The following is a 27,102-nucleotide window of genomic DNA, read 5'->3' as shown; positions in this document are numbered from 1 at the left end:
ATTGGTTGAACAGGCTAGTAATAGGGGTTGCAACAATTTCGGCAGAACATTTTAGTAAGAGAGGGTCCAGATTGTCTAGCCCGGCTGATTTGTAGGAGATCAGATTGATGTCCTTATTGTTGACTAGTCGTCTGTCATCCTCATTGTTTTGACTGGTGTAATGTTTTTGTTATGACAGATGTAATGCTATCTTTCATCTCACCCAAATGGTGAACTTTGTATGACCTCAACCACTGTTAGGGTGACAGCTCCTTCATTTCCCATACATTTTTATTTTTTTACAGCAATTATAAAGGGCCGTTTTTGTAATCTCGCAGCTTTTTGCCTGGTGTTGAACCCCTCAGGCATGGCTGGGCTCATCTCACCCTTACACGTGATTTGTCCACCCCAGTGCCTTTCCCATATTTCCCCCTGAATGTCAAGCGCTTCAACAAGCTGTCCAAGGACAGAGCATTTCAGGCCAATTACACTTCCTACAACCAACCACTTCAACATAGCATCTATTATTTTGCTTTCGACTGGAGGTTTGGCTGAACTCCATCTGTTAAATTCTGGTCTGTGGAGTGCATTAGGCACATTAGCACAGCACTCCACGTGTATCCACAGAGTTGGGTGAATCTGCCTTTTCCTACCAGGTCCCTATCATGTGGAATAATCTCGAAGTAATGTTTGGATGTGTTGTTGTCTCTGGGTCAGTTTAGGAGAAAGGTTAGGGATTTTTATAGTGATAAAGGTGTTTGTTTTGTTTGATTGTGTATATATTTTCTATTTATTTAATTTTGTGTTTTAAATGGTCTAATTTTATTTGTTGTATCGTTCCCAGGGCACCTTTGCAAATGAGACCTAGGTCTCGATGTGTTTTTCCCTGGTTAAATACAAGTTAACAAATTGTTTCATTAGTACTGATGGAGATCAGAGACTCTTTTTTTCATAACAACAAAATTATGTAAGTAAATTGTATTTTGTGCTACTATAGTGATTTTTATAGAAGTACGATGGCCCAGATTAAATGAACGCCTAGAGTGAGTTTTGCTCCTGACATGAGGTAGCTGTCCTCATAAAACAGATTAGTGCTTGACTCCGGAGGCATCCTACACAGTTTCAGTGGAAGGTTGGTTCTAGTCTCATGCTACTGTTGTCCACCAGTCATGTAGAGGCTGAAAGTCTAGTGAGCAAAAGCATCGGGGAACATTTTAGTTCAGATATCTACAATTCAAATTATGAACAATATAACTTGTGTTAACATTGCCAGTTTACCAATGCAATAATGAGGAATCACAAAGCCAGATATTTGCATGATTTTACAGAATCTCTGTAGTTACAGTGGATTTCTGATCAAAGTATTCTAGGTGGTTTTTGCTATCACCTCTTTCTCCAGCTTGTACATTGAACCAGTACCATACCCTGCTTGCCTAGTGGTTAGAGTGTTGGACTAGTAACCGGAAGGTTGCAAGTTCAAACCCCCAAGCTGACAATGTACAAATCTGTCATTCTGCCCCTGATCAAGGCAGTTAACCCACTGTTCCTAGGCCGTCATTGAAAATAAGAATTTGTTCTTAACTGACTTGCCTAGTTAAATAAAAAAAAAATGTAGTTTTGACAGAAAGAGATTCAGGAATAATTAATAATCCAGACCCATTTCTTTGTCCTGTTCTAATCAGACAATTAATTGGTAACTGCTGTAGAGTAGTAACCTGCTGCTTCAGAGTCATAGAGAGCATCACTGCTTCCACTTTGATAACACCGATGTTGACTTGTGACATTTATAAGGGAGGCCTGCCTACAACCTGTGCAGTCTCCCATGGTTGTACAACCCCCTCATAAACTGCAATGTGTCATGACCTGCTGTGTGAATGAGTGAGTCACTGTTATACAACACAGGTCAGTATAAGTCAATGTTTCTCCCTCTGTGGACATGTTCTCACTCTCTCTCTTTCTCCCTCCCTCCCTCTCTTTCTCCCTTCATCTCCCTCTCGATCTCCATTTTTTCTTTCCACAATTCTCCCACCCTACTATATTTGTCTATCCCACTCCCCCTCTTCCTCTCTCACAGTGGCATTACCAGTCTGCTAGATGCCAAGGAGGTTGGCATGAAGATATTTGAGGATTACGCCAGCTCCTGGTACTGGATCTTACTGTAAGACCTGCGTCTCTGTGCGTCTGTGAGTGCCATATGTGTGTTTTACTGTGGTTTTCACTCTGACATAAAGGTGTGTGTGTGTGTGTGTGTGTGTGTGTGTGTGTGTGTGTGTGTGTGTGTGTGTGTGTGTGTGTCTATGTCTAGAGGTCTGGTGATAACCATGGTGGTCAGCCTGGCTTTTATCCTGCTGCTACGGTTCACAGCCGGAGTTCTCCTGTGGCTCATCATCTTTGGAGTCATCGCTGTGGTGGGCTATGGTTAGTAATACAATACAGTACACTCTGCCACTAATCAACAGCAGCTTTAGCCTCAGTAAAAGAGACTAATGCCGTCTTTAGTCTGAGTACAGTACCCACACTCCACCAGCCCATACTGTATTTAAGGTAACATACCGCTACTGTATATAGATTTGTGGGAGACAGTGTCCACATCTTCTAACATCCAACTGTCACCAACACCTCTCTTGTCATGGCAAACCAACACCTGCTGTCATGGCAAACCAACACCTGTTGTCATGGTAAACCAAATGTAGCAGATAACTTCTCATATCTCTCTCTTTTTTTCCCTCTCTCTCTCTCTCTCTCTCTCTCTCTCTCTCTCTCTCTCTCTCTCTCTCTCTCTCTCTCTCTCTCTCTCTCTCTCTCTCTCTCTCTCGCTCTCTCTCTCTCTCTCTCTCTCTCTCTCTCTCTCTCTCTCTCTCCTTCAGGGATCTGGCACTGCTACTGGGAGTTCAGTACACTGAGAGGGAAGCCACACAGTGATGGTGATGTCACCATCTCTGACATCGGCTTTCAGACAGACTTCAGGGTTTACCTGCAGCTCAGTCAAACCTGGCTCATCTTGAGTGAGTGACCATCCCTCTATTTAAGCACAGGGGGATACTATTTATTTATTTATTTTATTGAACCTTTATTTAACTAGGCAAGTCAGTTAAGAACAAATTCTTATTTACAATGATGGCCTGCCAAAAGGCAAAAGGCCTCCTGCGGCGATGGGGGCCTGGGATTAAAAATAAAGCATAAATATAGGACAAAACACATCACAGCAAGAGAGACAACAATGCTACATAAAGAGAGAGCATAGTAGCAACACAACACAACAACAACATGGTAGCAGCACAAAACATGGTTCAAACATTACTGGGCACAGACAACAGCACAAAGGGCAGGAAGGTAGATACAACAACACATCACAATAAGCAGCCACAACTGTCAGTAAGAGCGTCCATGATTGAGTCTTTGAAATAAGAGATTGCGATAAAACTGTCCAGTTTGTGTGTTTGTTGCAGCTCATTCCGGTCGCTAGCTGCAGCGAACTGAAAAGAGGAGCGACCCAGGAATGTGTGTGCTTTGGGGACCTTTAACAGAATGTGACTGGCAGAACGGGTGTTGTTTGTGGAGGATGAGGGCTGTAGTAGATATCTCAGAATGTGGGGGAGTGAGGCCTAAGAGGGTTTTATATAAAAGCATCAACAAGTGGGTCTTGCGACGGGTATACAGAGATGACCAGTTTACAGAGGAGTATAGAGTGCAGTGATGTGTCCTATAAGGAGCATTGGTGACCAATCTGATGGCCGAATGGTAAAGCATATCTAGCCGCTCGAGAGCACCCTTATCTGCCGGTCTATAAATGATGTCTCCGTAATCTAGTATGGGCAGGATGGTAATCTGAATCAGAGTTAGTTTGGCAGCTGGGGTGAAAGAGGAGCCATTACGATAGAGGAACTCAAGTCTAGATGTAACTTTAGGCTGCAGCTTTGATATGTGCTGAGAGAAGGACAGTGTACTGTCTAGCCATACTCCCAAGTACTTGTATGAGGTGACTACCTCAAGCTCTAAACCTTCAGAGGTAGTAATAACACCTGTGGGAGGAGGGGAATTCTTCTTACCCAATCACATGACCTTTGTTTTGGAGGTGTCCAGAACAAAGTTAAGGGTAGAGAAAGCTTGTTGGAGACTAAGAAAGCTTTGTTGTAGAGCATTTAACACATAATCCGGGGAGGGGCCAGCTGAGTATAAGACTGTATCATCTGCATATAAATGGATGAGAGAGCTTCCTACTGCCTGAGCTATCATGTTGAAGTAAATTGAGAAGAGAGTGGGGCCTAGGATCGAGCATTGGGGTACACCCCTGGTGACAGGCAGTGGCTGAGACAGCAGATTTTCTCACTTTATACACTGCACTCTTTGAGAGAGGTAGTTAGCAAACTAGGCCAAAGAGCCCTCAGAGACACCAGTACTCCTTAGCCGGCCCACAAGAATGGAATGGTCTACTGTATCAAAAGCTTTGGCCAAGTCAATAAAAATAGCAGCACAATATTGCTTAGAATCAAGGGTAATGGTGACATAATCGAGGACCTTTAAGGTTGCAGTGACACATCCATAACCTGAGCGGAAACCAGATTGCATACCCGAGAGGATACTATAGACATCAAGAAAGCCAGTCAGTTGACTATTGACAAGTTTTTCCAACACTTTTGATAAACAGGGCAACATAGATATAGACCTATAACAGTTAGGATCAGCTTGATCTCCCCCTTTAGATAAAGGACGAACTGTGGCTGCCTTCCAAGCAATGGGAACCTCCCCAGAAAAGAGAGACAGGTTAAAAAGGTTTAAGATAAGCCTGGCGATGACCCAGATGTTTTTTGGGGGTCAAGTTTAAAGAGCTCCTTTAGCACCTTGCAGTCAGTGACTGCCTGATGGGAGAAACTTTGTATCAGGGCAGGTGAAAAAGAGGGAGGAGCATCGGGGATGGTTGCATTAGAAGGGGTGGGAGATGTGGAAATGTTGGACCGGCAAGGAGGCATGGCTGAGTCAAATAGGAATCCTGACTTGGTCCTGAAGTGGTGATTAAAGAGCTCAGCCATGTGCTTCTTGTCTGTAACAACCACACCATCAATATTAAGGGACATGGGCAGCTGTGAGGAGGAGGGATTATTCTCCAGGTCTTTAACCATTTTCCAGATCTTCTTGGGGTTAGACCCACAGAGAGAGAACTGCTCCTTAAAGTAAATAACTTTGGCCTTCCGGATAGCCTGAATGCACTTATTTCTCATTTTCCTGAACGATAGCCAGTCAGCCTGAGTATGCGTGTGCAGAGCCTTTCGCCAAATGCAATTCTTGAGGTGGAGTAATTTTGGTGCGGCAGGTAACCTATTGGTTAGAGCGTTGGGCCAGTAACCGAAAGGTTGCTAGATCGAATCCCCAAGCTGACATGGTAAAAATCTGTCATTCTGGCACTGAACAAGGCAGTTAACCCACTGTTCCTAAGCCGTCATTGAAAATAACAATTTGTTCTTAACTGACTTTCCTAGTTAAATAAAGGTTAAATAATAAGAAAAAAAAGATCACGGTTGAACCAGGGGCTGAAACTGTTTTTAATTAGAATTTTATGGGGTGTGGTTGTTAACAATACCACTGAAAATATCAAAAAAGAAGGTCCAAGCGTCTTCGACAGAGGGGATTATTTGTGGGGATAACATCGAGGAGAGTAGCCTTTTCTGGGTGTTTGGAGTCATACCTTGTGGGATTGGTAATAATCTGAGAATGATTTAGGGAGTCCCATTGATTTAGGACTTAGTCAGGTGGTTTAAGCATGTCCCAGTTGAGGTCACCTAGCAGGACAAATTCAGACTTAGTGTAAGGGGCCAGGAGAGAGCTTAGGGCAGGTAGGGTACAGGTCGGTGCTGATGGAGATCAAAAAACCAGCAAATCAAATTGTTTGGGGACAGACTTGGTGGAGACAATCGAGAACGGAAGGTGATTCTTGGTGAAGATAGCCACCCCCCCACCTTTGGAAGATCTGTTTTGCTGAAAAAGGTGATAACCAGAAAGGTGTCACAATGTGCAGGGTCTCTCTAAGTTGCTAGGGAAGCAGTTGGGTGTGTCTGCTGGTTTTGTTCTTATTTCTCAATCAGCCAATGATTTAGAGCAGGGAAACCGTAGGCCTTCCTGTTAACTGTATTTTATTGATTTATTTTTATTTAACTTTTATTTGATCAGAGAGTCATACTGAGACCAAGGTCTCTTTTATAGACAGGCCCTGAATTTACATAAAATACCAAATTAAACCTGATATTGTTTAAATTAATTTTGCAAATCCCAGGAGATGCTGTGGCCTGAGAGGATCGATTTGTTGTTGTTGTTGTCCACCTCTGCTGTAAAGGAACATAGATTTTTCTACTCAACAGTAATAATTTGTATTGCAGTGATCTCCCTATCAGTCATTGAGGCGGTCATCATAGTAATCCTGATATTCCTGAGGAGGAGAGTACGTATCGCCATCGCTCTGCTGAAGGAGGGGAGCAGGTAAGTCGTGTTCTTCACTCAGGAGATTAAGTCAGACATCTTGTTGTGTCACTTCCAATGAAACCAGCATCTGTGAGTTCAAACTTTTCTCCCCCTTTCTCTGTCTCTCTCTTTTCTCCAGGGCCATTGGTTACATCATGTCCACTCTCTTCTACCCGATCATCACTTTTGTGCTGCTGGCCATCTGCATAGCGTACTGGGCAGTCATTGCTGTGTATCCTCTCTATGTAGGTCTTCTCAGCCTCGTCCTCACTGTGTGTGTACACTTTTACACAGTTAGCTTTACATGCAGCATTGCCCATTGTAGCTACACGTGAAGCATCCTGAACTGTCACCAATGGCATCATAGAGATAAAGACTGGATGAATTGAACCTATTGAAACTGCTGAACCCGTAGTGGAAATCCCAATGTAGATGGCTTATAGGCAGGCACACATTTTGTTTCTTATCACTGCTTATCACTGCTCTGTGTTGCCCTTGACTGGTTTTGCCCTCAGCTTCTTAGCGTCATCTGGTGATGCTGTCTACAAGGTCATGTCGACGCAGGACAAATGCATGTATGCCAACCTCACCTGTGATCCAGAGGTTGGCTTTTCTTTTTACTGTCTTCCTCTTTGTCACATTGACGTTATTGCTGTATTGCACACTCCTATAATACTGTATGTTATTGGCCTTGAAACCCTGAATTAGAGCAGCTTATTGAAATTCAACTCAGTGTGCTTGGCAGCGTTACAAATCACCCAGCTGTGGATACAGTTGAAGTCAGAAGTTTACATACACTTAGGTTGGAGTCAATAAAACTCGTTTTTCAACCACTCCACAAATTTCTTGTTAACAAACTATAGTTTTGACAAGTCGGTTAGGACATCTACTTTCCACATGATACAAGTCAGTTTTCCAACAATTGTTTACAGACAGATTATTTCCCTTATAATTCACTGTATCACAATTCCAGTGGGTCAGAAGTTTACATACACTAAGTTGACTGTGCCTTTAAACAGCTTTGAAAATTCCAGAAAATGATGTCATGGCTTTAGAAGCTTCTGATAGCCTTATTGACATAATTCGAGTCAATTGGAGGTGTACCTGTGGATGTATTTCTAGACCTACCTTCAAACTCAGTGCCTCTTTGCTTGACATCATGGGAAACTCAAAAGAAATCAGCTAAGACCTCAGAAAAAAATTATAGACCTCCACAAGTCTGGTTCATCCTTGGGAGCAATTTCGAAACGCCTGAAGGTACCACGTTCATCTGTACAAATAATAGTATGCAAGTATAAACACTATGGGACCACGCAGCCATCATACCACTCAGGAAGGAGATGCGTTCTGTCTCCTTGAGATGAACATACTTTGTGTGCGAAAAGTGCAAATCAATCCCAGAACAACAGCAAAGGACCTTGTGAAGATGCTGGCGGAAACAGGTACAAAAGTTTCTATATTCACAGGTAAACGAGTCCTATATCGACATAACCTGAAAGGCTGCTCAGCAAGGAAGTAAGGAGAAATGTCCTCTGGTCTGATGAAACAAAAATATAACTGTTTGAACATAATGAACATCGTTATGATTAGAGGAAAAAGGGGGAGGCTTGCAAGCCAAAGAACATCATCCCAACCATAAAGCACGGTGGTGGCAGCATCATGTTGTGGGGGTGCTTTGCTGTAGCAGGGACTGGTGCACTTCACAAAATAGATGGCATCATGAGGGTGGAAAATTATGTGGATATATTAAAGCAACAACTCAAGACATCAGTCAGGAAGTTAAAGCTTAGTCACAAATGGGTCTTCCAAATGGACAATGACCCCAAGCATACTTCCAAAGTTGTGGCAAAATGACTTCAGGACAACAAAGTCAGGGTATTGGAGTGGCCATCACAAAGCCCTGACCTCAAACCTATAGAAGATTTGTGGGCAGAACTGAAAAAGGGTGTGCGAGCAATGAGGCCTACAAACCTGACTCTGTTACACCAGCTCTGCCAGGAAGAATGGGCCAAAAATCACCCAAATTATTGTGGAAAGCTTGTGGAAGACTACCTGAATTTTTTTTTACCCAAGTTAAACAATTTATAGGCAATGCTACCAGATACTAATTGAGTGTATGTAAACTTCTGACCCACTGGGAATGTGATGAAAGAAAGAAAAGCTGAAGTAAATCATTCTCTCTACTATTATTCTGATATTTCACATTCTTAAATTAAAGTGGTGAGCATTTCAGGGCATTTCGCTACACTCGCATTAACATCTGCTAACCATGTGTATGTGACAAATAAAATTTGATTTGATTTGATCTTAACTGACCTCTGGCCAAAGGTAGTGAACAGTATAGGGAATAGTGTGCCATTATAAACTCTGGCCAGAAGTAAATAGAGAATAGGGTGCGATTTCCTTCTAACCCAATAACTTACCCCTATCTCTCCCCAGAAATTCAGTCAGACCAACGTGACCATGGTGTGCCCGGGCTCCCAGTGCACCTTTGCCTTTTACGGCGGCGAGAGCCTCTACCACCACTACATCTTTGTGCTGCAGCTGTGCAACCTGCTGGTGTTCCTGTGGCTGGTCAACTTTACCATCGCCCTGGGACAGTGCACCCTGGCCGGGGCCTTCGCTTCCTACTACTGGGCCTTGAGGAAGCCCCAAGACATACCATCATGTCCCTTGTTTTCCTCCTTTAGCAGGGCTGTACGGTAGGCTGTCTCAGTCATATATAGGTTTTTAACGCATAAGGAAGGTGAAGATGGTGTTGAGTTGGACACTGAACAAAAATATGAACTAACATGGAAAGTGTTGGTCCGATGTTTCATGAGCTGAAATAAAAGATCCCAGAAATGTTCCATATGCAAATTTGTTTACATCCCTGTTAGTGAGCAATTTTTGTTTGCTAAATTAGTCCATCCAGCTGACCGGTGTGGCATGTCAATAAACTGATTAAACAGCATGATCATTACACATGTGCTGGGTACAATAAAAGGCCACTAAAATGTGCAGTTTTTTCACTATGCAATGCCACAGATGTCTCTAGTTTTGAGGGACTGTGCAAATGGTATGCTGGCTGCAGGAATGTCCACCAGAGCTGTTGCCAGAGAGTTTAGTGTTCAATTCTCTACCATAAGCCGCCTCCAACGTTGTTTTAGAGAATTTGACAATACGTCCAACTGGCCTCACAACCGCAGACCACGTGTATGGCGTTGTGTGGGTGAGCGGTTTGCTGATGTCAATGTTGTGCCCCATGGTGACAGTGGTGTTATGGTATGGGCAGGCATAAGCTACAGACAATGAACACAATTGCATTTTATCGATGACAATTTGAATGCACAGAGATACCGTGACGAGCTCCTGAGGCCCATTGTTGTGGCATTCATCCACCGCCATCACCTCATGTTTCAGCATGACAATGCACAGCCCCATGTCGCAAGGATCTGTTCACAATTGCTGAAAGATGAAAATGTCCCAGTTTTTCCATGGTCTGCATACTCACCAGACATGTCACCAATTGATCCAGTTTGGGATGCTCTAGGTCGACGTGTACAACAGCGTGTTCCATTTCCCGTCAATATCCAGCAACTTCACATAGGCATTGAAGAAGAGTGGGATAACATTCCACAGGCCACAATCAACAGCCTGATCATCTCTATGCGAAGGAAATGTCACGCTGCATGAGGAAAATACTGGTCACACCAGATACGGACTGGTTTTCTGATCCACGCCCCTACCTTTTTTTAAGGTATCTGTGACCAACATATGCATATCTGTATTCCCAGTCATGTGAAATCCATAGATTAGGGCCTAATTTCTTTATTTAAATTGACTGATTTCCTCAGTAAAGTTGTTGAAATTGTTGCATTTTGCTTTTATATTTTTGTTCAGTATAGTTTATAATGGCACATCTTGCTTCGAGAGATATTCCCTAAGGGAGTTATCATAGTACTGCACTAATAAACTATTTCAGATTCTCCATTAAGCCTTTAAATCCAAGATGAGACATCATCTGTGAGGAAACTGGTCCTACGTGTGTTGAGGGTTTTACACCTATGATGGGAAGGGGGAAGTGTGTGTATGTGTGTGTGGTGGATATACAGCTCTATTTTGTATTAGTAATACAGTGTATTGTGTATCTCCCAGGTACCACACAGGCTCTCTGGCATTTGGCTCTCTGATCCTGGCCTTTGTGCAGATGTTTCGCATCGTTCTAGAGTATCTGGATCACAAACTCAAAGGTGGGTTTTCTGCTCGTACTTAACCCACTGCCTTTTGTATGTTTACATACAGTACTGTATATTTATATGGCATGTTTTCTTGAAGATGATCATCATGTATTTTTCAGGTGCTCACAATGCTTTTGCCCGCTTCCTGATTTGCTGTCTCAAATGCTGCTTCTGGTGCCTGGAACATTTCATCAAGTTCATGAACAGAAACGCCTACATCATGGTGAGTCTGAGTAGTTTCAGTCAAAACATTTTTCAATACCATCCATCCAGTACCTTTGAGGCATTTCAGTAGTTAGTACACCCATTACTATTGTGATCATGCTATTTGATAACCATCTCACAGAAAGTGTTGGAATCGTGAATAACATGGTCTTACTTTGAATTTCTCACCCTAGATGGCGATATATGGAAAGAGCTTCTGCACTTCGGCCAAAGATGCTTTCTTCCTCCTGATGAGGAACGTAGTAAGGTAAGACAAGGTCTTTTGTATCGGTTCGTTTGATTGTCTGTCCCTCGGACAGTTTTTTTGTGTCTGTCTGTCTTTCATGGTGGTGACTGTCTCTCTCTGGGCCTCTGGGCTCCTCCAATGAGGTGTCTCCTCTGTAGGGTGGCAGTGCTGGATAAGGTGACAGACTTTCTCCTCTTCTTGGGAAAAGTGCTTATTTCAGGGAGTGTTGGTGAGTTCCCTTTCCCACACACTGGTGATAACCTTGTGGTATGTTTAACTATGAGGGCTGATGTTAAAATTACCCAATGCATGAACAAGACTAAACAAACAACACACGCTGGAAAATAGTACCATAACGTACTCGGCAGAGGCGTTCTCTAAAAGACAATACCCAAAGATAATATGTTACACTAATTGTACATTTGTCAGTGTTTGCTCAGGTTGTTATTTTGTTATTAAGGATTCCGATTGTTTTCCCCCCCAGGTGTTCTAGCATTCTTCTTCTTCACCCGTAAGATTACAGTTATTCAAGAGGAGGTGCCATCACTAAATTACTACTGGGTCCCCCTACTGGTAAGAAATAGACTTACATCATATGAGTCAGCATTGCTTGTTGATAAATGTGCCCACATACGTAGGATCTGTTTGCTTGTAGCCGAACTTGGCTAGGCGAAGCGACCTCTGTGCTCTCATACTCCCTAAAGACATTCGCTTGAATAACTAGAAAAAAACAGCAATGTTAATGTTGTTCGCACAATTTTACATTTAGCTGAGATGTTTGGTGCAGAAAAAATGTGCATGAAAACTAGTCATCACTCGTTGAATGACAAACACTTCACGTTCCCACTCCGACTAGGAGTATTACTATTGTCTAATCAACTAAACTTCAACTAGGAGTATTACTATTGTCTAATCAACTAAACTTCAACTAGGAGTATTACTATTGTCTAATCAACTAAACTTCAACTAGGAGTATTACTATTGTCTAATCAACTAAACTTCAACTAGGAGTATTACTATTGTCTAATCAACTAAACTTCAACTAGGAGTATTACTATTGTCTAATCAACTAAACTTCGACTTGCCTCAAGAAATGTTTTTGTCTGCACAAACAGCTGGAACAAAAACTCCCGAAAACCAAAAATAACACAAACGTCACATAATTTTGTGATAATATATGCGTAATCTGTTTTGACTGGGAAGCATACGGTAAGCTTTATTGTGCTTACTGACTGGGAAGCATACGGTAAGCTTTATTGTGCTTACTGACTGGGAAGCATACGGTAAGCTTTATTGTGCTTACTGACTAGGAAGCATGCGGTAAGCTTTATTGTGCTTACTGACTGGGAAGCATACGGTAAGCTTTATTGTGCTTACTGACTGGGAAGCATGCGGTAAGCTTTATTGTGCTTACTGACTGGGAAGCATACGGTAAGCTTTATTGTGCTTACTGACTGGGAAGCATGCGGTAAGCTTTATTGTGCTTACTGACTGGGAAGCATACGGTAAGCTTTATTGTGCTTACTGACTGGGAAGCATACGGTAAGCTTTATTGTGCTTACTGACTGGGAAGCATGCGGTAAGCTTTATTGTGCTTACTGACTGGGAAGCATACGGTAAGCTTTATTGTGCTTACTGACTGGGAAGCATACGGTAAGCTTTATTGTGCTTACTGACTGGGAAGCATACGGTAAGCTTTATTGTGCTTACTGACTTGAACTTTTCTGCCATTTGTCAGACGGTGATATTTGGATCCTACCTGATCGCCCATGGCTTCTTCAACGTCTATGCTATGTGTGTGGACACCTTATTCCTTTGTTTCTGTAAGTACACCATTCATCTCTTTTAAATGATGGCCAGTCTGGGGTGTGACGGTGTTTACATGATACACAGAGGGAGTACACTCCAGGGTTTGTGTTGGAACTGACTGCAGCGTTGTGAGCTAATTGAATACTTCCTCATTTCTACTTCATGCTGCTCTCTATTATATCAATAGCGGTGTACAGTTGTTTTCATAAGACAGAAAAAGGTTATTCTTGCACTGTGTGATTTTTTTATTTTTTTACACTACTGTCCATTGTTTTACTAATTCAATCATTTATATTGCATGTTCTTGCAGTGAAGACTATTGTATAGGATCTGTGCTATATGCATTATATTTATCAAACTTTTCCTCTGCTGCATACTAATCACTGAAGCAGTTGGCTATAATGCACTGGCCATTTTGACTGACTGAAACCTATATCAACTTTTTTTCCTAATTCATTTCCCTGCTTGGCTTTCTAAATCGTTTGGCTCAAACTCCTTTCTCTTTCTCTCTTTCTCTCTCTGCCTTCCTACCTAATACGTTGTCTTCTCCTCTCCTCCTCGTCTTTCCTCCTTTTCTCCTCCTCTGTGACAATGCTTTGTCTTCCGTCGGTCCTGGATCAGGTGAAGACCTGGAGAGGAACGACGGCTCGCCCCTCAAGCCCTTCTACATGTCCCCTCAACTGCACAGGATCCTCCGCAGAGAGCAGGGCTCCAAGCTCTACGCTTCCTCCTGATAGGCCACAACACTGAACCTCTTTCTCCTGATAAGCCACAACACTGAACCTCTTTCTCCTGATAGGCCAAAACAATGAACCTCTTTCTCCTGATAGCCAGAACACTTGATACACCGAAGGACTGACCCATTCAGCGTCTGTGTGTGGGGGTGATTGTGTTCTGGAGGATACTAGAGCAGGGTCTTATGGCTGGGCTGGACTCATGAATGAAGGTGACCTGACTGGTCAGGACTGACCAGGAAGGCCTTGGCAGGTCATGGCAGGACCCAAGAGGGTGGTGTATGTGGGTGGGGTTTAGAAAGAGGCAGAGCTCTGTTCAACTTCCTCCCTCTCACCGCCTGCACCGCCGCTGATACTTCTAATATTAGCCTTTTTTCTCTGCCGTGCTTCTGTCCCTTTCTTTGTTGTGTCGAGACTCTGCTGGCCTCTGCCTTACTTAGAGAGCGCTGCAGCAGCACAGTGGACGTGGGTGAAATTGCCATTAGCCCAATACACTGCAAGAGGCACATACACTGCAGAAGGAGATCTCTGTATTTCGGATGCAATTGGTGTAGTTTTGCAGATGGTTGTGGTGTGATGCAAGGCAAAGGCGCCCCCATGTGACACTACTGTGTTTGTGCAATGGTTCCATGTACTGTAATGTAAGGTCATGTGTAGGGTGAAGTTGCCCTTCGACACTGATCTTGGGTCAGTTTAGCATTTTCCTCAACAATGGTTTAAGGTTCAGATTGGGGAAGCTGATCCTAGATCTGTACCAAGGGGAAACTTCATCCCAGAGCTATTTTTAGGCGCTCTCGTGTTGGAAAATAACCCTGAGGTGGCTTTTCTGTCTAGCATGATTATTTTAATGGCTGTTTAGTCTTTGGTTGAAGAGGCACTTTTGGTCCACCATATTTATTGGCTGCTACAGACACAGTTCAAAACTTAATGTGCAATGCTACGGATAGATAAACTGGACATACTCCTAAATTGTGGGGCGGCAGGTAGCCTAGTGGTTAGAGCATTGGACTAGTAACTGAAAGGTTGCAAGATTGAATCCCCAAGCTGACAAGGTAAAATCTGTTGTTCTGCCCCTGATCAAGGCAGTTAACCCACTGTTCCTAGGCTGTTATTGAAAATAAGAATGTGTTCTTAACTGACTTGCCTAGTTAAATAAAGGTCAAATAAATTAATACAAATTACATGGTTACAGACACTTGTAGGATGTTTTGGTTTTACACTGTAAGGTGTAACACTAGTTATTGGTTTTACACTGTAAGGTGTATCACTAGATATTGGTTTTACACTGTAAGGTGTATCACTAGATATTGGTTTTACACTGTAAGGTGTAACACTAGTTATTGGTTTTACACTGTAAGGTGTATCACTAGTTATTGGTTTTACACTGTAAGGTGTAACACTAGATATTGGTTTTACACTGTAAGGTGTATCACTAGTTATTGGTTTTACACTGTAAGGTGTATCACTAGTTATTGGTTTTACACTGTAAGGTGTATCACTAGTTATTGGTTTTACACTGTAAGGTGTATCACTAGTTATTGGTTTTACACTGTAAGGTGTATCACTAGATATTGGTTTTACACTGTAAGGTGTAACACTAGATATTGGTTTTACACTGTAAGGTGTAATACTAGTTATTGGTTTTACACTGTAAGGTGTATCACTAGTTATTGGTTTTACACTGTAAGGTGTATCACTAGTTGTTGGTTTTACACTGTAAGGTGTATCACTAGTTATTGGTTTTACACTGTAAGGTGTAACACTAGTTATTGGTTTTACACTGTAAGGTGTAACACTAGATATTGGTTTTACACTGTAAGGTGTATCACTAGTTATTGGTTTTACACTGTAAGGTGTATCACTAGTTATTGGTTTTACACTGTAAGGTGTAACACTTGATATTGGTTTTACACTGTAAGGTGTATCACTAGTTATTGGTTTTACACTGTAAGGTGTATCACTAGTTATTGGTTTTACACTGTAAGGTGTATCACTAGATATTTGTTTTACACTGTAAGGTGTAACACTAGTTATTGGTTTTACACTGTAAGGTGTATCACTAGTTATTGGTTTTACACTGTAAGGTGTATCACTAGTTATTGGTTTTACACTGTAAGGTGTATCACTAGATATTGGTTTTACACTGTAAGGTGTAACACTAGTTATTGGTTTTACACTGTAAGGTGTATCACTAGTTATTGGTTTTACACTGTAAGGTGTATCACTAGATATTGGTTTTACACTGTAAGGTGTAACACTAGATATTGGTTTTACACTGTAAGGTGTAACACTAGTTATTGGTTTTACACTGTAAGGTGTATCACTAGTTATTGGTTTTACACTGTAAGGTGTATCACTAGTTATTGGTTTTACACTGTAAGGTGTATCACTAGATATTGGTTTTACACTGTAAGGTGTAACACTAGATATTGGTTTTACACTGTAAGGTGTAATACTAGTTATTGGTTTTACACTGTAAGGTGTATCACTAGTTATTGGTTTTACACTGTAAGGTGTATCACTAGTTGTTGGTTTTACACTGTAAGGTGTATCACTAGTTATTGGTTTTACACTGTAAGGTGTAACACTAGATATTGGTTTTACACTGTAAGGTGTATCACTAGTTATTGGTTTTACACTGTAAGGTGTATCACTAGTTATTGGTTTTACACTGTAAGGTGTAACACTTGATATTGGTTTTACACTGTAAGGTGTATCACTAGTTATTGGTTTTACACTGTAAGGTGTATCACTAGTTATTGGTTTTACACTGTAAGGTGTATCACTAGATATTTGTTTTACACTGTAAGGTGTAACACTAGTTATTGGTTTTACACTGTAAGGTGTATCACTAGTTATTGGTTTTACACTGTAAGGTGTATCACTAGTTATTGGTTTTACACTGTAAGGTGTATCACTAGATATTGGTTTTACACTGTAAGGTGTAACACTAGTTATTGGTTTTACACTGTAAGGTGTATCACTAGTTATTGGTTTTACACTGTAAGGTGTATCACTAGATATTGGTTTTACACTGTAAGGTGTAACACTAGATATTGGTTTTACACTGTAAGGTGTAACACTAGTTATTGGTTTTACACTGTAAGGTGTAACACTAGTTATTGGTTTTACACTGTAAGGTGTAACACTAGATATTGGTTTTACACTGTAAGGTGTATCACTAGATATTGGTTTTACACTGTAAGGTGTAACACTAGTTATTGGTTTTACACTGTAAGGTGTAACACTAGTTATTGGTTTTACACTGTAAGGTGTATCACTAGTTATTGGTTTTACACTGTAAGGTGTAACACTAGATATTGGTTTTACACTGTAAGTGACAGTTATAATGTAGGCTCAGGGAGGTCAAGACTTCTGAACACATTTGATGCTCATGGTGAATGATTTGAATGGACCCTGACACCTTTCAGGGATTCCGACTGCAGTTGCTAGTAAATGTGCCTAGTTCTAAATGGAGAAATGTTCCTCTTTATTGTTTTGTGGTTTTACGATCTACCACCGAGAACCTTTTGAAATACCATTTGTAAAAGGATGTTAAAGCCATTTTTGGTATTTTTATATGGAATAGTGCAGAACTGCAGTAGTGCGGTTTTTAATACTAGGTACTGTAACACACATCTGTTCTAATGATATTTAATGTTTTTGTACAGGATAACTCTTTTTGTATCAATGACACCATGAAAATGTGAAATCTTTTTTTTAATAAATGTGAATGATTTCATTAGCAAATTTTTCTAGGCGATTCATATCTAATTTGTATATTTTATTTGTATATTGTATTTAAGGGTTAATGACATTATAAATTGATCGTTGGTTTGGGATATTCAAGTTTTTGGGGTAGGCCTGTTATCAAACAGTGGGTTTGAGGAAATCAGAGGTGTCTTGTTTGGGATCAAGAGGACTTTTATGAAACAGTGATTTGAGGGTAAGTATCTAAACTTGAGTTAGGTATTTGAAATTAATTTGAAGGAATTTCCAATAACAGTGAATTTGAGGTATATGACTGCGTTTCAGAATGTTTAGCAGTAGGTTATGGGTATACAGAGTCTTGTATTTAGTTCGGCCAGCTTTTAGAATGTTTTATATTGTTCTAATTCTATACATGTCATTATTTGAATATTCTCCTTGTAATGTTAATGGGGCGCTGCCACTGATGCCATAGAATGTTGTGTTGTCATTTAAATGTGACGTCATGCAGAAACTGCAATGGCCCAACTTTCTAAATACATGGGGGTATTTAACAGAGTTTCTGTGGTATGTGACTGGCTATGTGTTCCTGTCCCCAGTGGTGGATCTGGAGGTGAACAACGGCTCTGCAGACAGACCCTTCTACATGAGCAGAACCCTGAGACACATCCTCAACAAGAACACCAACAAGAGGAGGAAAGACAAGAGATAGACGAGAGAAGAAGAGAGGAACGGATACAGGGTGACTGGAGGAGTATGGATAGACAGAGGCAGGGAAGGTGACAGGGAAGACAACCGTGTAGGATCAAGTAGAGATGGAGGTAAATACTAATTCAGGTCCATATTGGACACAGACTATCGCCCCATAGGATTCACTTCTGTCATCATGAAGGGCTTAGGGAGACTAGTCAATGATCATACCACTGCCACCTTACCTGCCACCCAAGACCCACTTCAGTTTGCATACCGCCCCAACAGGTCCACAGATGATGCGATCTCCATCACACTGCACACTGCCCTATCCTATCTGTACAAGAGGAATACCTATGTAAGAATTCTGTTCATTGAGTACAGCTCAGCACCATTGTAACCTCCAAGCTCATAATTAAGCTTAAGGCCCTGAGTCTCAACCCCGCCCTGTGCAATTGGGTCTTGGACTTTCTGACGGGCCGCCCCTAGGTGGTGAAGGTAGGAAACAACATCTCCACTTCGCTGATCCTCAACACTGGGGCACTCAAAGTGTAGTGTCAGGAAAACAGACTCTCACTCAACAAAACAAAGGAGATGATCGTGGACTTCAGGAAACAGCAGAGGGAGCACCCCCCTATCCACTATCCACATCGACGAGACAGTAGTGAAGAAGGTGGAAAGTTTTAAGTTCCTTGGAGTACACATCACGGACAAACTGAAATAATACACCAACACAGACAGTGTGGTGAAGAAGTTGCAACAGCTTCTCTTCAATCTCAGGAGGCTGAAGAAATGTGTCTTGTCACCTAAAACCCTCTCAAACTTTTACAGATGCACAATTGAGAGCATCCTGTCGGGCTGTATCACCGCCTGGTACAGCAACTGCACAGCCATCAACCGCAAGGCTCTCCAGAGGGTGGTGCAGTCTGCACAACGCATCACCGGGGGCAAACTACCTGTCCTCCAAAACACCTACAGCACCCTTTGTTGCAGAAAGGCCAAAAAGATAATCGAGGACAACAACCACCGAGCCACTGCCTGTTAACCTCGTTACCATCCAGAAGGCGAGGTCAGTACAGGTGCATCAAAGCTGGGACCGAGAGACTGAAAAACAGCTTCTTTCTCAAGGCCATTAGACAGTTAAACAGCCATCACTAACACAGAGAGGCTGCTGCCTAAATACAGACTCAATCATTGGCCTCTTTAATAAATTAATCACTAGTCCCTATAATGCCACTTTAATAATGTTTACATATCTTACATTACTCATCTCATATGTATATACTGTATTTTATACCATTTATCTGCTCAGCCATCGCTCATCCATATATTTATATGTACATATTCTTATTCCGTCCCTTTACATGGTGTGTATAAGGTAGTTGTTGTTGAATTGTTAGATCACTTGTTAGATATTACTGCACTGTCGGAACTAGTAGCACAAGCATTTCGCTACACTCGCATTAACATCTGCTAACCATGTGACTGATTTGATTGCTTCTGATGGCATTATTATTATGTGCTTTGGACCTACAGTTGAAGTCTGAAGTTTTCATACACTTAGGTTGAAGTCATTAAAACTCATTTTTCAACCACTCCACAAATTTCTTGTTAACAAACTATAGTTTTGGCAAGTTGGTTAGGACATCTACTTTGTGCATGACACAATTAATTGTTCCCACAATTGTTTACAAACAGATTATTTCACTTACAATTCAGTGTATCACAATTCCAGTGGGTCAGAAGTTCACATACACTAAGTTGACAGTGCCTTTAAACAGCTTGGAAAATTCCAGGAAATTAAGTCATGGCTTTAGAATCTTCTGATAGGCTTATTGACATCATTTGAGTCAATTGGAGGTGTACCTGTGGATGTATTTCAAGGCCTACCTTCAAACTCAATGCCTCTGCTTGATATCATGGGAAAATCAAAAGAAATCAGCCAAGACTTCAGAAAAAATTTGTAGACCTCCACAAGTCTGGTTCATCCTTGGGAGCAATTTACAAACGCTTGAAGGTACCACGTTCATCTGTACAAACAATAGTACGCAAGTATAAACACCATGGGACCACGCAGCCGTCATACCACTCAGGAAAGAGACTCGTTCTGTCTCCTCAAGATGAATGTACTTTGGTGCAGAAAGTGCAAATCAATCCCAGAACAACAGCAAAGTACCTTGTGAAGATGTTGGAGGAAACAGGAAACAGAGGGACTTGTGCACTTCAAAAAATAGATGGCATCATGAGGAAGAAAAATGTTGTGGATATATTGAAACAACATCTCAAGACATCAGTCAGGAAGTTAAAGCTTGGTCACAAATGGGTCTTCCAAATGGACAATGACCCCAAGCATACTTCCAACGTTGTGGCAAAATGGCTTAAGGACAACAAAGTCAAGGTATTGGAGTGGTCATCACAAATCCCTGACCTCAATCCTATAGAACATTTGTGGGTAGAACTGAAAAAACGTGTGTGAGCAAGGAGGCCTACAAACACGACTCAGTTACACCAGCTCTGTCAGGAGGAATGGGCCAAAATTCACCCAACTTATTGTAGGAAGCTTGTGGAAGGCTACCTGAAACGTTAGACCCAAGTTAAGCAATTTAAAGGCAATGCTACCAAATACTAATTGAGAGTATGTAAACTTCTGACCCACTGGGAATGTGAGGTAAAAGCTTAAATAAATCATTCTCCCTGCTATTATTCTGACATTTCACATTCTTAAAATAAAGTGGTGATCCTAACTGACCTAAGACAGGGAATTTTTACTTGGATTAAATGTCAGGAATTGTGAAAAACTGAGTTTAAATGTATTTGGCTAAGGTGTATGTAAACTTCCGACTTCAACTGTATGTAATATTGGAATTCATTATCTTTCGATACATATACTTTATGTACTAACAAAACATCACCATGAAGAGTTTCTCCAGTCATTTTGTATACTTTTTAGACAGTTGTTCTGAAAGTAGTGCTCCCGAGCCAAAAGTGGTCCTCAAAAATTGTCATATAAATGGCATATATTATTATAAACTCAGCAAAAAAAGAAACATCCCTTTTTCAGTCAGGACCCTGTCTTTCAAAGATAATTCGTAAAAATCCAAATAACTTCACAGATCTTCATTGTAAAGGGTTTAAACACTGTTTCCCATACTTGTTCAATGAACCATAAACAATTAATGAACATGCACCTGTGGAACGGTTAAGACACTAACAGCTTACAGACGGTAGGCAATTAAGGTCACAGTTATGAAAACTTTGGACACTAAAGAGGCCTTTCTACTGACTCTGGAAAACACCAAAAGAAAGATTCCCTGCTCATCTGCATGAACATGCCTTAGGCATGCTGCAAGGAGGCATGAGGACTGCAGATGTGGCCAAGGCAATAAATTCCAATGTCCTTACTGTGAGACGGCTTAGACAGCACTACGGGGAAACACGACGGACAGCTGATCGTCCTAGCAGTGGCAGACCATGTGTAACAACACCTGCACAAGATCGGTACATCTGAACATCACACCTGCGGGACAGGTACAGGATGGAAACAACAACTGCCCGAGTTACACCAGGAAATCACAATCCCTCCATCAGTGCTCAGACTGTCCCCGATAGGCTGAGAGAGGCTGGACTGAGGGCTTGTAGGCCTGTTGTAAGGCAGGTCCTCACCAGACATCACCGGCAACAACATTGCCTTTGGGCACAAACCCTGTCAAAAAGTGCTCTTCACTGACGAGTCGCGGTTTTGTCTCAAAGGGTGATGGTCGGATTTGTGTTTATCGTTGAAGGAATGAGCGTTACACCGAGGACACATTATTCAATTTCTGTCAGTCACATGTCTGTGGAACTTGTTCAGTTTATGTCTCAGTATGTTCATACAAATATTTACACTTGTTAAGTTTGCTGAAAATAAACGCAGTTGACAGTGAGAAGACGTTTCTTTTTTTGCTGAGTTTATTATTTAAAAAATGCGTAGTACGTCACGTGCACATTTGTGCACCACGTCATTGCTCTCTGCTGTGGATGCATCATCTGCCTCTTGCTAGCTGTCACTAATATGGCGAGGGGCTGAAGCTCATTGGTTGAACTCCACTTACTAGGTGGCTGGCCCACGTGGGGGAAACCAACTAGAGATTTTGTGTGTAACTGAGCTAAAACCGTACTTATATATTGTGCATGCATTCAAATTGACACATTCAGCCCAAAGCGGGAGGTTTAAAAAATGCTTAGTATATGTCAAAGTTCCAGAGCATGTCTTTAAATGCACAATAATAACAGTATGGTTGGCATAACTGTGACCAAATCATGCATTTAAAGGCAACTGCAAGACATTGTTGATTTGTCCAATGTACTGTACAGCACTTACTTGAGTGAAAAATCAAGTATATAATTTTATAACAATATGTTGCTCCACATATTACCCAGCAGGCACTTGTAACTCTGTATGCAGTGACTCAAACCAGTCACAGGGTGGTACTACAAATATTCAGAAACCTCCCAAAAGGTTACACCAAGACAACTGATTGCACGGCTGCTCTGGTTAATACTGTACATGAAATGCCCATAATTCCCATGTATAATTATGTATAATTATGCTCTTCAAGCTCCTTGGAGGACTAACTTTTATTTTCTCATATTGAGAGAGCTATTTGCCATGCATTGTCCATTGGGCTAATTTCTTTGTCTCAACCCTCTTAACTTGTCCAATTGTGAGTATGTAATAGCCCTACAATTTAAAGGTGTTTCAGTAAGTGCCAAGCCTTTGAGGACCCATGCCTTGTTCATAGCATTCTAACCACAATTCACCATAAATCACACTGATGAAGTCACAAATGAGTCATGTTTGGACCCTGTCCCTCTGGTGTGCAATTCAAGGTTTTTTGCTTGAAGGTCTTTCTTTGTGCAGCAGCACTGTTGAGACCGATAATGTGTCAATATCACACCACATCCTCCTCCACCATACTGTAGCACAACATGCCCATATATGCACAAGCCATACCATGTTTGTCATTGACATCCGACCTGTGTAAAGACACAACAAAGTCATGATCATGTAACATTAAAATACAGTTGAAATGTATTTTATATTCGTGCTGGTTATAGAATGTCATGGAAGGTCCCCATTGAACCACTAAGACTCTTCCTAGAGCTGGCTGCCCGGCCAAACTGAGCAATCCGGGGAGAAGGGCCTTGGTCGGGGAGAAGGGCCTTGGTCAGGGAGGTGATCAAGAACCCGATGGTCACTTTGACAGATCTCTAAAGTTCCTCTGTGGAGATGGGTGAACCTTCCAGAAGGACAACCATCTCTGCAGCACTCCACCAATATGGCCTTTATGGTGGAGTGACCAGACGGAAGCCACTCCTCAGTAAAAGGCACATGATAGCCCACTTGGAGTTTACAAGATTCTCTGGTCTGATGAAACCAAGATTCAACTCTTTGGCCTGAATGCCAAGCGTCAAGTATGGACTAAACCTGGCACCATCCCTACGGTGAAGCATGGTGGTGGGATGTTTTTCAGTGGCACGTCCTTGAGTGGACTTGAATCTGATTGAACATCTCGGTAGGAATTGAAAATAGTTGTGCAGCAACGCTCCCCATCCAACCTGACTGAGCTTGAGAGGATCTGCTGAGAAGATTGGGAGAAACTCCTCAATTATAGGTATGCCAAGCTTGTAGTGTCATACCCAAGAAGACTCGATGCTGTAATCGCAAAAAAAAGTTGCTTCATTAAAGTACTGAGTAAAGGGTCTGAATACTTATGTAAATGTGATGTTTTAAACATTCTTTTAAACAACCTGTTTTTGCTTTGTCATTATGGGGTATTGTGTGTGGATTGATGAGGAACAAAACAATTTAATACATTTTAGAATAAGGTTGTAATGTAACAAAATGTAGACAAAGTCAATCACATTTATTTATAAAGCCCTTCTTACATCAGCTGATGTCACAAAGTGCTGTACAGAAACCCAGCCTAAAACTCCAAACAGCAAGCAATGTTGATGTAGAAGTACAGTGGCTAGGAAAAACTCCCTAGAAAGGCCAGAACCTAAGAAGAAACCTAGAGAGGAACCAGGCTATGAGGGGTGGCCAGTCCTCTTCTGGCTGTGCCGGGTGGAGATTATAACAGAACATGGCCAAGATGTTCAAATGTTCATAGATTACCAGCAGGGTCAAATAATAATAATCACAGTGGTTGTCGAGGGTGCAACAGGTCAGCACCTCAGGAGTAAATGTCAGTTGGCTTTTCATAGCCGATCATTCAGAGTATCTCTACCGCTCCTGCTGTCTCTAGAGAGTTGAAAACAGCAGGTCCTGGACGGGTAGCACATCCGGTGAACAGGTCAGGGTTCCATAGCCTCAGGCAGAACAGTTGAAACTGAAGCAGCAGCACGACGAGGTGGACTGAGGACAGCAAGGAGTCATTAGGCCAGGGGCATGGTCCTAGGGCTCAGGTCCTCCGAGAGAAAGAAAGAGAGATTAGAGAGAGCATACTTAAATACACACAGGACACTGGATAAGACAGGAGAAATACTCCAGATATAACAGACTGACCCTAGCCCCCCGACACATAAACTACTGCAGCATAAATACTGGAGGCTGAGACAGGAGGGGTCGGGAGACACTGGCCCAGTCCGACGATACCCCTGGACAGGGCCAAACAGGCAGGATATAACCCCACCCACTTTGCCAAAGCACAGCCCCCACACCACTAGAGGGATTTCTCCAACCACCAACTTACCATCCTGAGACAAGGCCGAGTATAGCCCACGAAGATCTCCCCCACGGTACAACCCAAGAGGGTGAGCCAACCCTGACAGGAAGACCACGTCAGTGACTCAACCCACTCAAGTGACGCACCCCTCCTAGGGATGGCATGGAAGATCACCAGTAAGCCAGTGACCCAGCCCCTGTAATAGGGTTTGAGGCAGAGAATCCAAGTGGAGAGAGGGGAACCGGCCAGGCAGAGACAGCAAGGGCGGTTCGTTGTTCCAGTGCCTTTCCGTTCACCTTCACACTCCTGGGCCAGACTACACTCAATCATAGGACCTACTGAAGAGATGAGTCTTCAATAAAGACTTAAAGGTTGAGACCGAGTCTGCGTCTGCGTCTCTCACATGGATAGGCAGACCATTCCATAAAGATGGAGCTCTATAGGAGAAAGCCCTGCCTCCAGCTGTTTGCTTAGAAAATCTAGGAGCAATAAGGAGGCCTGCGTCTTGTGACCGTAGAGTACGTGTAGGTATGTACGGCAGGACCAAATCAGAGAGATAGGTAGGATAGAATTTGTTCTAAACTGACTTGCCTAGTTAAATAAAGGTAAAATAAAGCATGGGTGAGGCATGCAGGTAGGCTGGAAAAGGATTAGCAGATCAACATATTTGCCTTCTCTGGCAGAAGTCAGGACCTCTCCTGGCTTATTGTGTTTCCTGCAGTCGAAAATACCCTCTCACTAGGGGTGGAGGAGGTAGCTTGCTGAAATGTTTGTGAGGAAGGGCAGAGTAGCTCTCTTCTCCCACTACCATATCACAGGATCTTCAGCCATGGGGATGGGAGGCAGGCCTTTGTAGAGCTCGACCTCTAGGTCAACATGCTTGCTGAGGGACAAGGTGTCCTGTTGGATCGTCAATCTCAACTCCCTGTGCTCCTCTGAGAACAGCTCCTCCAAGCCACTCCTTGTTTTGTACATTGGAGGGACTGTCTCCTCCATTTCCTCTCCTTCAGACTCCTCCTGTTACTGGTGCTCCGTGTCTTTCTGCTCCGGCTCCTCTGACAGCCCTGGTGTTGCTCCTGTCACGGTGGCTTCAACATTTTCCTTCCTCAACCTGTCCCAAGTGGCGTCACTCACCAGCCTCCCTTTAAATCAGGGGTCCATTGCTGTGGCCTCATACAGGAAGGCTTGAATGTCCTCATCCTGATAGCACTCGGAGAGGTTCTCCCACACCATCTCTTTGATGGTTGCCACAAACGTATCTTCATGCTTCACAGTGAAGTGCTCTTCCAGTTTGTGGAGGATGGGTATGATCTGTCCACAGGTGGAATTATTTTCACATGACACACACAGTGTGGATGTATCGAGGATTCCCATGAGCTGGACAAACTCCTCAGCCTTATGGAAGTCCTCGTCCTTCAGACGGTCCAGGCTGTCCTTGGTCAATAGCTTTTTGCAGTCGTGGGTCCAAGGCTGCTGCTTGGATCGCTGGATACTGCTCCATGAATCTCTCATTAGATAGAGTTCCATCTGGTCTTCACATCAAGGATGAGTGAGTGTTGCAGAAGGCCTGAAACAACAACAAAAAACAACATACATTTAATTACCGCACACTTGAATATTGAATTCAATTGTTAAATGTGGGAATTTCAAAATAATACTTTAAAAGATTGAACTGGCTTCTTACCATGGAGCTGCTGCTTTTCCTTCAGGGCTGTTTTGGACGTTGAGGATCTCTTGAACCACACGACCACTGCTCTGATTGGGGCTGGACATCGAGGATCTCTTGAGCCACATGACAACTGCTCTGATTGGGGCTGGACATTGATGATCTCTTGAACCACACGACGACTGCTCTGATTGGGGCTGGACATCTAGGATCTCTTGAACCACATGACCACTGATCTGATTGGGGCTGGACATCGAGGATGTCTTGAACCACATGACCACTGATCTGATTCGGGCTGGACATCTAGGATCTCTTGAACCACATGACCACTGATCTGATTGGGGCTGGACATCGAGGATGTCTTGAACCACATGACCACTGCTCTGATTGGGGCTGGACATCTAGGATCTCTTGAACCACATGACCACTGATCTGATTGGAGCTGCCCATTTATCAATGGAAGTCATTTTGTAGATTTTCTGCGCTGCCCGATTCAACATGTGTCCAAAGCATCTTATTTTTTGGATGTGTAGCCTCTAGATAGTAACATCCATATTGCCAGCATCATCAACAGTCACAGCTACAATCTTGCTCGGCTCCATCTCAAACTCTTCCAGAATGTCTGAGATCTCCTCTGCCACTATACTTCGCCAGTTCGCGATTTGTACACTGCCCTGGTGTGGAG

The 27,102-nt window shown here is 42.4% G+C and overlaps 1 protein-coding gene and 1 pseudogene across 5 annotated transcripts in view; one reads left to right on the top strand and one right to left on the bottom strand.

Moving 5' to 3' along the window:
- LOC110537194 (choline transporter-like protein 5-B) overlaps nt 1-21,967 on the top strand; it is a 96,460-nt gene extending 74,493 nt beyond the window's left edge. For 3 of the 5 annotated variants that reach the window (XM_036944236.2, XM_090183185.1, XM_090183188.1), the window contains exons 9-22: nt 2,054-2,137; nt 2,285-2,397; nt 2,847-2,984; nt 6,351-6,450; nt 6,572-6,664; nt 6,948-7,035; nt 8,872-9,134; nt 10,570-10,664; nt 10,772-10,875; nt 11,051-11,124; nt 11,262-11,332; nt 11,588-11,676; nt 12,842-12,926; nt 17,954-21,967. In XM_036944236.2, the coding sequence (XP_036800131.1) occupies nt 2,054-2,137; nt 2,285-2,397; nt 2,847-2,984; nt 6,351-6,450; nt 6,572-6,664; nt 6,948-7,035; nt 8,872-9,134; nt 10,570-10,664; nt 10,772-10,875; nt 11,051-11,124; nt 11,262-11,332; nt 11,588-11,676; nt 12,842-12,926; nt 17,954-18,066 (1,510 nt within the window). In that variant the 3' untranslated portion in view covers nt 18,067-21,967. Of the gene's footprint in view, nt 1-2,053; nt 2,138-2,284; nt 2,398-2,846; nt 2,985-6,350; nt 6,451-6,571; nt 6,665-6,947; nt 7,036-8,871; nt 9,135-10,569; nt 10,665-10,771; nt 10,876-11,050; nt 11,125-11,261; nt 11,333-11,587; nt 11,677-12,841; nt 12,927-13,533; nt 17,397-17,953 lie in introns of those variants that run through there. The other 2 variants (XM_036944149.2, XM_090183176.1) reach the window with 1 other exon arrangement.
- Nucleotides 21,968-25,771: 3,804 nt separating this feature from the next.
- On the bottom strand, nt 25,772-26,622 carry LOC149985414 (zinc finger BED domain-containing protein 4-like; annotated as a pseudogene).
- Nucleotides 26,623-27,102: the final 480 nt, after the last annotated feature.

The sequence above is a fragment of the Oncorhynchus mykiss genome, chromosome 1 (genome assembly GCF_057628025.1).
Source record: "Oncorhynchus mykiss isolate SJ-2025 chromosome 1, ASM5762802v1, whole genome shotgun sequence".
Lineage (NCBI taxonomy): Eukaryota > Metazoa > Chordata > Actinopteri > Salmoniformes > Salmonidae > Oncorhynchus > Oncorhynchus mykiss.
Note: the sequence above shows the minus strand (reverse complement) of the source record. Positions and strands in the feature narration are given on the sequence as shown.